The sequence below is a fragment of the Pan troglodytes genome, chromosome 19 (assembly GCF_028858775.2).
Source record: "Pan troglodytes isolate AG18354 chromosome 19, NHGRI_mPanTro3-v2.0_pri, whole genome shotgun sequence".
Lineage (NCBI taxonomy): Eukaryota > Metazoa > Chordata > Mammalia > Primates > Hominidae > Pan > Pan troglodytes.
The window spans coordinates 96,695,969-96,708,173 of record NC_072417.2 but is presented as its reverse complement, the minus strand read 5'-3'; the positions used below and the strand labels follow the sequence as shown (position 1 = coordinate 96,708,173).

The window sequence follows — 12,205 nt, the reverse complement described above, 5'->3', positions numbered from 1 at the left end:
ACACATATATATGTGTGTATATATACACACATAGACATATATATGTGTGCATTTATATACACACATAGACACATATATATGTGTGTGTGTATATATATGTGTGTGTGTGTGTATACATATACATATATATATATATATATATATATATATAAAATGTTGTGACCAATTCCCTTTCAGAACTACAGTCAGCATCAATTGGTAATCAATAAGTGAGAAAGAGGTCACTCAGAAGAGCTGTTTCAACCACAGATGGAGGAAGAGTGAAAATCTCATTTGATAAGATTCTCAAGGTAATTGAATAATTTACATTTTAAATTGAATTAGATGACTCACTCTTCTAAAACTATTTTTTGGGATCTTGTTGATTTTTGTTTTATTCAATTACATTATTCCTTCTATGAACAAAATAATTTCTTGCTTTTAGGAACCACAAAAATTCATAAATGTTCATAATCAAGTGATTACTTTTTACAAGTGCAAAACTCAGGTGCTTTTCCAGACAAATACGCAATTAACATAGAAATCTTGTTTTCAAAAAAAATAACAGGAGCGAAAAATGAATATGAATCCAAGAGAAAATAGAGATATAGTAAGAAGGAGTAGAGAGTAGTAGGAATATATTAATTTTTGAAGAATTATGATGGTATCAATAATAAGAGCAGCAGCCACCTTTTATTTAGCACTTACTATATGCCAGTCACATTCACTTGTTTTAATCCTGTGAAGATGATGCTATTTTCGTCTTATTTTAAGGTGAAAGAAACAGAAGATTAGAGAATAGAAGTAATTGGTTGAATGTCACATGTCAAGTAAGAAAAATATGTAAGCTGAGCCATTAATGATTATACTATCCTGCATCTCTCTAATGAAATAAAGAGATAACTGGGCTTTAGTGGATGCTGCAGAATAGGGCTGTCTGGAGAAACAAGATTTCATGCAGCTCTAGATTAAGCAGGCCAAGGACACAGCAACTTTACGGAGACTCGATCACCTTTTACTTTTGTGTTATGAATCTTACCCTTCACTGAATCGTCAAATAATGTCAGGAAATTGTTATTGATTTATATCATTGACTCCGATAAAGAGAGAACATGGTATCCATCATTGTGTGAAATTTCACAAAAGGTTCATTTCAAAATGAAATCTAAAATATGATACAATTACATTTTAATGGGAAGCTCGAAGAAAGTAGAGCAACTTGAAATCAATGGACTACTCAGAAAAAGTGCCACCTTGATATACTAAAACAGCACAACAGTTGGGGGGAAAAGAAATATTAAAAGAATCTATTTGTGTGAAAAGCTGAACATAGCAAGTGAGCAGGCCAAGTTAAAACAGATTTGAAAAATACTATTAACTCTTTGACCTAAATTTTTCCAATAAACTCTCACAAGAAATAGAGGGAATATTGAAATGTCATTAATTTGCTGTTCTTACAGAGAAAACAGTAAACCTAATTCTTTGCCAGCAGGAAGAGCAAATGCCCTACCTAACTAGGGGTGCTTATTTGCTATGAAACCCAAAGCAATCTGTATTCTGTTATACTGTCTACAATTGACATCAAAAGAACCACACTGAATCAGAATTTCATGGCTAAAAGGGAACACAGAGGTCACGTGATTTGATGTCTTTCTTCTTTCCAATATTTGGACTGGATTACACTGTACTGTATAAATATGTTCAGAGCTTAGTCACGTGGAACTGAAAGCTAGACAATGACTAAGGTCACCCTTAAATGATTCAGGCTACTAATCTTAAATCCTAGCCTATATCCAAGAAGACAAACTTTAAATATTTGAATATTTAAAAAGCTAGATTAACTATTTGTAGGTAAAATATCTTTTTCATTTGTTGTCGATAAAAGAACAAAGTAGAACTGTACCTAGCTAGAATCCTCATGTATATTTTCATATCTTTAAAAATACACTCAGAGAAATCAGGTTAAAGCCAGCATAATATTAGCATCTTTTTTTTTCTGCAGAGGATAAGAAATGGGATGGAGAGAGATACAAGGAAGACAAAAGTTGCATCTTCATAAGCAAACAAACTTTAACATTATAAGCAAACAAAATGTTAACATTAGTTAATCCTGAGCTGTATTTAGGTATTTGTTTCTCTCTGTTTTAACTACTAGTTAGAAATATTTAATAGTAAATATATGCAATACTCATGGATTAAATATTACCATGTATGTATCTGTGCAAGTGTATCTATTTTTATATATTGTGTATGTATAAAATCCAGACTGATTCACAGCAGAACATCAATGCAAGTCCACAGTTCCTTATCTAAAGTCTTTGGGGCCAGATGAGTTTTGAAATGTGAATAGCTCAGAGCTGAGAATGGTAACATAACACCGAGAGTGTTTATTACATGACACCCTCTGGGAGATTGGGGGCAGCACTGTTTAATCAAACCTATCATGAAATCAGCTGCCTAAAGGCCTCACAGTGGTTCAGGGCAGCTTGGGTTTTGCCTCTAAACTCATTTTTTAAAAGCTTATTGCTTTCCAAACTTAATTTTCTAAATTGCTGATTGGATATTATAGGGCTGTCATGGGCTTCTTGAGAGTGAAATGTGAGGGGATGTTTTTTTCTTATTTTTCTTTTACTCATCTGTAGTTTCCAAAATAAATGTGTGCTGTAGCCAACTCATAGGCAGATTAAGTGGGGAGGCACAGAGGAAAAGTCTTAGCTTCTCTGGGGTGAATTCAATATGGCCGAGGCCTCGAAAGAACTCAGCATTGAGGCTGATTGGAGAGAAAAAGCAACACAAGGTGCTGAGCCACCAGCAGGGGGATGAAGGGAGAGGGAGGAGCAGGGCTGGGTTAGAAACCCTCACACATCCATTGCAGCCAAATCACAGAATCTAACCAAACAACTGCCCATCTACAAACTAGTTAATATGCCCCCAGATAATAAGGGATAGTCTCCATTTGCACTGCAAAGCAAAACCATTACTATATCCAAAAAGTAGAACATTAAAGAGAAAACAAAAATTGCATTCACTGAAACTCTTCAGTAATGCTGATGGGTCCATGAGAGCTTCCAGCTGTAGACAGAAATGGCATGTGTTTCAACTCATATTTCTAAATTACTTACTGCTAGAAAGGACATTCTATTTTCTTCTCAATATGTCAATTAATGACAAACTCTGAACGATCTTCTTGGTGAGTTTCATTCTAACTCAAAGCAAACCGAATGAAAACAATTTTCTATAGAATATAAATGCAGGAGGCAAAAGATCAAATTGTTCTGATTTCATTGCCCTGCTCCTTGCAATGGAGATTGACACCAAAATGATTCCATGACCAGCCTTTGTGTCAAATGCTTCCCAATTAAGAGCTGCTAGTATTCATGATGTCTTTGTCCATTAAATATGAGAATAGAATAAATTGATCTTTGAGAAGGGACGTTGGGGACCTTCACTGAGTAAAGAAGCCTTTAATGATCAAGCCTAGAGTTCTGATCAAGCGGGAATTCCCTTTATAAAACAGAGAACACTAAGATTTATTGAGTGTCTACTATTTCCAGACAATATCCAAGGAATAACTACAGCAATAAAAACAGCTGAATTCTGTGTTTGTGCCAGATTTGCTTCCATGTGCTTTACAAGTATACACCATATAATCCTCACAATAACTGTATAAAGTAGAGAACAGTAATTGATTACAGTTGATGCTTATGCCCTAGTCTTCCTGCTTCCATGGGGAGGTGGTTCACTGTAGTAACATTGCTGTTACTTACCCCTCACTCCGTGGGAGGAGGAAGATTTACCTGACTGTGAAGTTAGAAGAGTAACCTGGGGGAGCTCGATTCATCCTCTTCTCCCATTCAACACCCACTATTGGGAGCCAGCCTGTCCTCAGGAGGCATGCACACTGATATTATCTCTGGCTAAAGGTAAGAAACTTCGCCTAGAGTATGAGCTCTATATTTCTCCAGCACAGTCAATTGTCCTCTGGGTAATTCTATTTATTCTAAGATCAAGCATTATTTTAAATAAGTGACTCTACATTCTAAAGCCATCTGCTCCAAAATATGTATTCTCTACCTGTTTAACCTCTATATTTATCTCAATTTGTTCAGAAATGAGGATGAGATGACCTTAAATCCCCAACTATTATCCTCACACCCCACTAATGAAAGAGGCATAGAGGGCTTCGGTAACTTCCCTATAATCATACACTTTTTTGTTTTTGTTTTTTTAAGATAGACTCTCACTCTGTTGCCCAGGCTGCAGTGCAGTGGCACCATGTCGGCTCACTGCAACTTCCACCTCCCAGGTTCAAGTGCTTCTCCTGCCTCAGCCTCCAGAGTAGCTGGGACTACAAGCACGTGCCACCATGCCCGGCTAATTTTTTGTATTTTTTGTAGAGTTGGGGTTTCACCGTGTTACTCAGGATGGTCTCGATCTCCTGATCTTGTGATCCACCCGCCTCAGCCTCCCAAAGCGCTGGGATTACAGGCATGAACCACCAACCCCAACCCTTTAACTTGAACCCAAGTTTCCAGAGCCCACGTTCATGGCTGCCATTTTAGCTATATTATCTTTAATATTCAGACTCCCCTGGAGTATTGCTTTTATCATCACTGGTTTTCACACATTAGGAAATTTGATGCACAAAGACAATATTTACACAGTCACTTAGCAACCAATGAGCAGAGCAGAGACTAAAACTCAGACCACTGACTCCAAAACAGTGTGCTTTCCACCATATTCCACTCCATCCAATCTAGTTTCCAAAATAGCTCTTTTCAAATGTCATCCAGAAGACTTATATACAGGAAGGTAGAAATTAGAACACCCATTTGACAAGATACAATTGCCTTCTTTTATTATTATATTTTATTAATACATAGTAGTTGTACATATTTATGGGGTAAATGTGATATTTTGATACATGCATATAATGTGTCACTATCAAATAAAGGTAATTAGGATACCATCTCCTCACACACTTCTCATTTCTTTGTGTTGGGAACGCTCCAAATCTTATCCCCTAAATATTTTGAAATACACAATAACTTGTTATAATTGCCCTACTGTGCTATCAAATACTACAGCTTATTTCTTCTATCTAACTAACTACATTTTTTAACCATTAACAAACCTCCCTTCCTAACCTCCTCCTCCCCACCTTTCTCAGCCTCTAGTAACCACCATTCTCCTCTCTACCTCCATGAGATCAACTTTTTAGTTCCCACACATGAGTGAGAACCTGCCATATTTGTCCTTCTGTGCCTGGCTTATTTCACTTTGTATAATGTCCTCCAGTTCCCAAAGGTGGATAACATTCTCAATGTTACCAGGCAGCAGAAAGTGAGGCAATAGGATTAAAATATTACAGCCCACGTCAGACTTTTTTTCACTACATCATATAATCCAATGTCTTCACTTAGAAATGATTTTAAGTTACTCTTCTCTCTGCCATCTTATTCATTTCTTATCTCCATTTTTGCTACTATTCTACACATGTCTTAAGTGCATAGTCAAAACAACCTCTCTACTCATCACAGATCATGTGTTTGATCTCTGAATGTGTTTGCTTCATTAATGTTGAATAAATTCATGAGCTGCGTGTGTTATTTTGTTATCTGAAAGGATTAGCATTAAATAAGTGTCTTCTGTTGCATTGTATTAATTTCATATGTGCTCACCTGAAAAGGTATGAGCTATGTGTGTTACATTGTTATCTGAAAGGATTAGCATTAAATAAGTGTCTTCTGTTGAGTTGTATTAATTTCGTATGTGCTTACCTGAAAAGGTAGAGTAGATTCTCCCGCTTCTGCAATGAGATCAATTTTTGCGTGGCTCCACTGAGATTCGGAGAATCTGATTATTTTGCCTTGCTTTTGCAAGTTTCCATCTAGAGACGTTCTTGTAAAAACTGAGAGATTTGAATGTTGAGACAAATGATACCAAAACTGCACCTGTTGAAAACATGTTTTCAATGATATAAATATTCCATTGACCTGTCTCTGGTAGTTTTCCCTATAATTTGAAATATTCCTGACCTCAGGTGATCTGCCTGCCTCGGCCTCCCAAAGTGCTGGGATTACAGGCATGAAACACCATCTCTACTAATAATACAAAAAAATTAGCCGGGTGTGGTAGTGCATGCGTGTAATCCCAGCTATTCGGAAGGCTGAGGTAGAAGAATCGCTTGAACCCAGAAGGCGGGGAGGTTGCAGTGAGCTGAGATCACGCCATTGCACTCCAGCCTGGGCAACAGGAGCGAGACTCCATCTCAAAAAACAAAACAAAACAAAACAACAACAACAAACAACAACAACAACAACTATATATATATATATATATTCCAAACAACTTCTGTGTTAAATATAATCTTCTCAATTCTCCTTACCCCCAGATGTGTAACCCAGTCATGGGCAGTACCACTGTTTCCATGGAAGTTTCCAGAATCCTTCTCTCTGGCTTCTTACAAATATGAGAGGTACACGTTGAGACTCAACGTTACAAAATCAAGTATTACTATACAAACTTGATGTTTCAAACAAGAAAAACTTTCCTTAAAAATTATTTTCTTAGGTTAATTTTAAAAACTGTAATTAATACTTTATATCAATTTAGTCTCTGTGGTAGCATTAACAAATAACGGGGAAGCTCACAGGATACTGTTCATCAATAATTGAGCCAAGTAAGACAACATTCTTTGAGGGTAGGGAGGCTTAATCATTTCACTTCCTATTCACCATCAATAATGACACAATCTAAAGGTTTGATGGCTTAACTACATAGTGAAGAGAATAGAGAGGATTATGCCAGGTGCTGATAGCAGTAGCCCTAACATGAAATTGCATACTGTTATTGATTCAACCAATATTTACTGACCACTTTCTAAGTACCTGGAGCTGTGTGAGGCAAAAATTAATTCCCTCAATGTTGTCTGGATGATTCATTCTGTAAAATATGCCCACAAAACCTCCATTAAAACAAATTCAGGTACGCTGCAGTCAAATTTTTTTGCTTCTTCTCATTATCATATAACAGGTCCTAAGGCTGTATGTTTTAAAGAAAAACCCAACATTTAAAGATGAGGTCCCACAAAAGTGGAATACTTCTCTTTAGATTCAGTGACATTTTTTCAGGTTCATTATATTTTAAATTCTTTTTTAAAAATGTTTTCCCATTCATCATTGTGCTTTTATACTGATACATGGACAGATACTAGTGTATATATAGGCAAGCCATGTATTTCACTGTTGGGACCCAAGTCCAGTGATGAATGTTGACCAAAAAAAATGTTTTAAATGCTTTTTTAAAAAAAATTGTTCATTTTAAAACACCAAGCATCTATTTGGTACACATTTTTATCAATGTCTACTTAATTGTGACCACCTGATTTAAAAATTCTGATTGTTTATTTCATTTCAGATTTTATTACTGTGCTTACCTTAATTCACACCTTGACAGGTGAGTTAGAAACAAAAATAATGGAAATGTTTAATTAAATTCCATGGAAAGAGAGGATTCATGTTTCTCAAATGCGATTACATTTTAGATCCCTGCTGTAAGTTTCACTGTGTCCCAAGCTTGTAAATATGCAAAACAGAGCTTTAAACCTAGTTGTACAAGAGATGTGCATGTCCCATCAGAATTTTGAGCTGTCAAACTGTCACTCAGTACATCACCAGTGTGAAGTTATTTTAATAGTGTATTAAGTATAAATGCCAACGGGATCCATAGTCAATGGGATAAGAGCTCAGAACTTATATTTAATTTACTTTTTTTATAGAATTTGCATTATGCAGACTTAAATTCTTAAGTTATTAAATACCAAGGAATGTTCCATTATCTTTTGAATTTTTGAGGGTGAAATCACTGAACAAAAGTTATTGATACAGCCCACAAAGTTTTTTAATTCATTGTTTTTCCTTTTTACTTTTATTTTAGGTTTGGGGTACATGTGAAGATTTGTTACATAGGCAAACACGTGTCACGGGGACTTGTACAGATTATTTCATCACCCAGGTACTAAGCATTGTACCCAATAGTTATATTTTCTGCTCCTCTCCCTCCTCCACCCTCCCCCCTAAAGTAGACCCCCGTGTCTGTTGTTTCCTTCTTTGTGTTCATTGTTTTTATTATTTAGCTCCCAACTTGTAAGTGAGAACATGCGGTATTTGGTTTCCTTTTCCTGTGTTAGTTTGCTAAGGATAATGGCCTCCAGCTCCATCCATGTTCCCACAAAAGACATGATCTTGTTCTTTTTTTATGGCTGCATATTCCGCAGTACATATGTACCACTCTTTCTTTATCCAATCTGTCATTGATGTGCATCTAGGTTGATTCCATATCCTTGCTATTGTAAATAGCGCTGCAATGACCATTCACTTACATGTGAATGTATCTTTATGATAGAATGATGTCTTTTTTTCTTCTTCTTTTTTTTAGACAGGGTTTCACTCCAGTTGTTCAGGCTGGAGTGCAGTGGCATGATCACGGCTCACTGCAGCCTCAAACTCCTGAGCTCAGGTAATTCTCCCACCTCAGCCTTCTCAGTAATTGGGACTACAGGCTTGCACCACCACAACCAGCTAATTTTTTTTTTAATTTTTAGTAGAGATGAGGGTTTCACCATGTTACCCAGACTGGTCTTAAACTCCTGGACTCAAGCACTCCACCCACCTCAGCTGCCCAAAGTACTGGGATTACAGGCATGAGCCACTGCACCTGACCTACAGTAGAAAAATTTCTAGTACTGTAGGTATATGTACCCAGTAATGGGATTGCTGGGTGGAATAGTAGCTCTGCTTTTAGCTCTTTGCGGAGTTGCCATACTGCTTTCTGCAATGGTTGAACTAATCTACACTCCTATCAACCGTGTATAAGCATACTTTTTCTCCACAACCTTGCCGGCATGTTATTTTTTGACATTTTAATAATGGCCATTCTGACTGGTGTGAGATGATATCTCATTGTGGTTTTGATTTGAATTTCTCTAATGATCAATTTTAAGTTATTGATACAAGCTGTGATTTCACATAAGTAGTACTCAAGTATGGAAACTCTGTGCCTCTCAACCTCGTACATGCCAGTAGCAGAACACTAAACCTTAAACTCCAAATCATGAAACGTGTCATAAATTCCTCACAGAACTTATTATAGTAATTTGTATTTTCTAAGTATTCAGTTAATTGCATTAAAAAAAGAAGGAAGAAATGAGAAGACTGTCAGTAAATGCTTATAAACATTCAGAAATATATAGAGAGAAAGTAACAGAGAGAGAGAGAGAGGAAAGAGAGGAAGAAAGATAATCTCTTCTATGTCAAAAAAATGTATAAGGCATTACAGGTCCTTAGGGACCTTTGAGTCTTTTGGAGGAAGAGTGGCAAAAGAAAATGAACATTTAATTATAATGAGCATAACTACAAAATTGTGAAAATAGTGTGGCTGTTAAATTTAAATTAATTAAAATTAAACAAAGTGAAAAATTCATTTTCTCAGTTATGGTTTTGTTCTTGTTGTTGTTGTTGTTGTTCTTGAGACAGAGTTTCACTCTGTTGCCCAGGCTGGAGTGCAGTGGCGTGATCACGGCTCACTGCAGCCTCCACTTCCTGGGTTCAAGTGATTCTCCTGCCTCAGCCTCCAGAGTAGCTGGGACTACAGGCACGTGCCACCACACCCAGCTAATTTTTGTATTTTTAGTAGCGATGGGGTTTTACCATGTTGGCCAGGATGATCTCGATCTCCTGACCTTGTGATCCGCCTGCCTCAGCCTCCCAAAGTGCTGGGATTACAGGCCAGAGCCACTGCGCCCGGCCTCTCAGTTGTTTTAAATGCTCAATAGCTCTATGTAGCTAGTAGCTACTATACTTAACATAGGGAACATTGTCCATCATCCCAGAATGTTGCATGAAACAGGTCTGCAAAGCATGTAAGTGAAAATTACACCAAACATTCAAATTTTATTTACTACTTGATCATTTTTAAAGGAAATTTTCTTGATGCATGCCTGCTTCATTCAAAACAAGTTAAGTAAAATGTTCATTAAAAGGGCTTGCTTTTATTTTTATTGGGTCTCCACTAAGGCAGATTTTATATATAGTATGACTATTCAAGACTTTGAATCACTGCATTCAAGAGAATTTCATGTGGTTAAAAAAGTTTCCAACAAACAGTTCTTTCTGAATATTGAAGATAAAAATGGAAGCTCCAATTATTTCATTTTTAATTGTATCCTTATGATTTTAAATTATTTCTATTTTTAAAAAATATATATGTATACATTAAATCATATATTTTACTACCAAAGGAAAGAACATCTGGTGATTTACACCAGTTACTGCATATGGATGAGTACCTAAGCTGGAGAGGGGGTGATAGTCTTAGTTCCATTGGCTCTCGTGTCTGTACAGTGCCTCTGGGACCTTGGGCTCTCTGATACTTCAGTCTGGGACACCCAAGATCATGATTCAGAGGTTCAAAATGAATTCTTCCTTATTTTTCTGTTTTCTTTGTTTCTTTTTTTTAATTTTGATCATCTCCTGTTGAAACCCTCCTCTTCAAATTTCCTGCCAATTTTCTCAACTTCCCTATGGACTTTGTTCTAATTCCTTCTCAATCTCAGAGCTCCTTGGCCAGATCTTCATGGCCATTCTCGATTTTACTCCAAACCCTCAGCCACCTCTGCCTTCTCTGCTTCACATCAGACCCCTTATGCCTTCCTCAGTCTGCTTATTGCCACACTTGCTGCACCTTTATAAGATCTAGAATACGAAGATACAGAAGGACAAGAATAGCCAAAAAAGCAAAATAAATAAATGGGAGAAAAGAAAAAAAACAAGCTAAGATATCTATAGCTCCTCAAAATTCAGCTGGGAATAAGTATATATTGAAAGAGGGGATCATTCATCACATACATAAACACACAGACACACACACACATCCCTCACCATTACCATAGTGATTTTTATGGCTCCTAGTCAGTTATGCTTTTTCCTGGGCATTCTTTTCCTGAACAAGCTTATGTTGAGGTTTAGAATCTTCAATAAAACAGAATCTGTTTTTCCCGTTTAAATGATTAATCTTTATGTGCTTTGATATACAGATTGGAGAGAGCACCTGCTCGCCCTTTCCTCTGTAGACTGTTGCTTCCTCTAGAATCCATCAGCTATTCTAACATTGATCTTTGGATTAAACACAATGACCAGGGAATAGAGCACAACTGCACCATTGCAGGACATGATCCAAAATTACTTTTTTTCTAAATTGTTCTTTGACTCCAGTTCATTGTCCTACTTTGGGGACATTGTAAGACATGGCCTTTTAAAACTCTTTGAGAGAGATTTGTAGAGTGTTATTATTATACCGGACTCACCCTCTTGTAGTTTGCAGCATTTTACACTGAATTGCTGTCAGTATCCCCCACTAAACAACATTTTGTTAGAGCAAGCATGTGTTTAGGTTGTTGTCATTATATTCCCTGCATCGAGGACTGTGATCAACACACAGTAGATAAGCAATATATATGTGTTGAATCGTAGGTATAATGTTTACTTTGGTAATATAGCAAGCACTCGGGAGAAGTCTCAGAAGAACTATTTTCAGTTTTGTTTATTTCTCTTTACTTCCTTGAATCTGAACCACATGTGGCCCTCTCTGCATTGGCAGACTCAAATGTGTAGGCTGGCCCTCATAAACTTTACTTTGGGATCCAACCTATCTCTGGTTTCAACTACCTTTGTCCTGACTTTCACATTCATATTTGTAAAACAATCTATGAATTATCTTTTACTGAAGGAATATTAATGTACTTGCAAAACAAGTTGGAGAATTAAAAACAAAAGATCAATAGATGAACATACAAACTAACTTTGAAAGCAAAAGCTTCATATTATCCATCTTCCTGTATTTAATTGTGAAGTCCTAAAAGTAAGAGATTATGTTACTTACACAGTAACTCAAATATGAAAACTCAGAAAATATTAGTACCCACATTAATCCCCTTCATACTTTACATTTCCTAGTTAATTGTAAACAGTAACAGCATTTCAACAGCAGTAAGATAGAATAGCTTTGGGCTCCCTCGTGTTCTGTTTGTCCTATCTTGTATTTCAAAGAAAAATGCCAATTTTCCACTGGTGGCTGAAAGGACTTTTGAAGCATAAATTAAAGTCCGCATCTTGAACAATGATTAGCTGCAAGAACAATTGTCCATGCTGATGGCATGTGTTGGCCA

At 36.6% G+C, this 12,205-nt stretch overlaps 1 protein-coding gene across 1 annotated transcript in view; it reads right to left on the bottom strand.

Annotated features, from left to right (window-relative positions):
* Nucleotides 1-12,205, bottom strand: part of LOC112207721 (MAM and LDL-receptor class A domain-containing protein 2-like) — an 85,254-nt gene that overhangs the window by 16,574 nt on the left and 56,475 nt on the right. Inside the window, exon 12 of the mRNA XM_063800078.1 lies at nucleotides 5,760-5,933. Within this exon, the coding sequence (XP_063656148.1) occupies nucleotides 5,760-5,933 (174 nt within the window). The remainder of the gene's footprint in view (nucleotides 1-5,759; nucleotides 5,934-12,205) is intronic.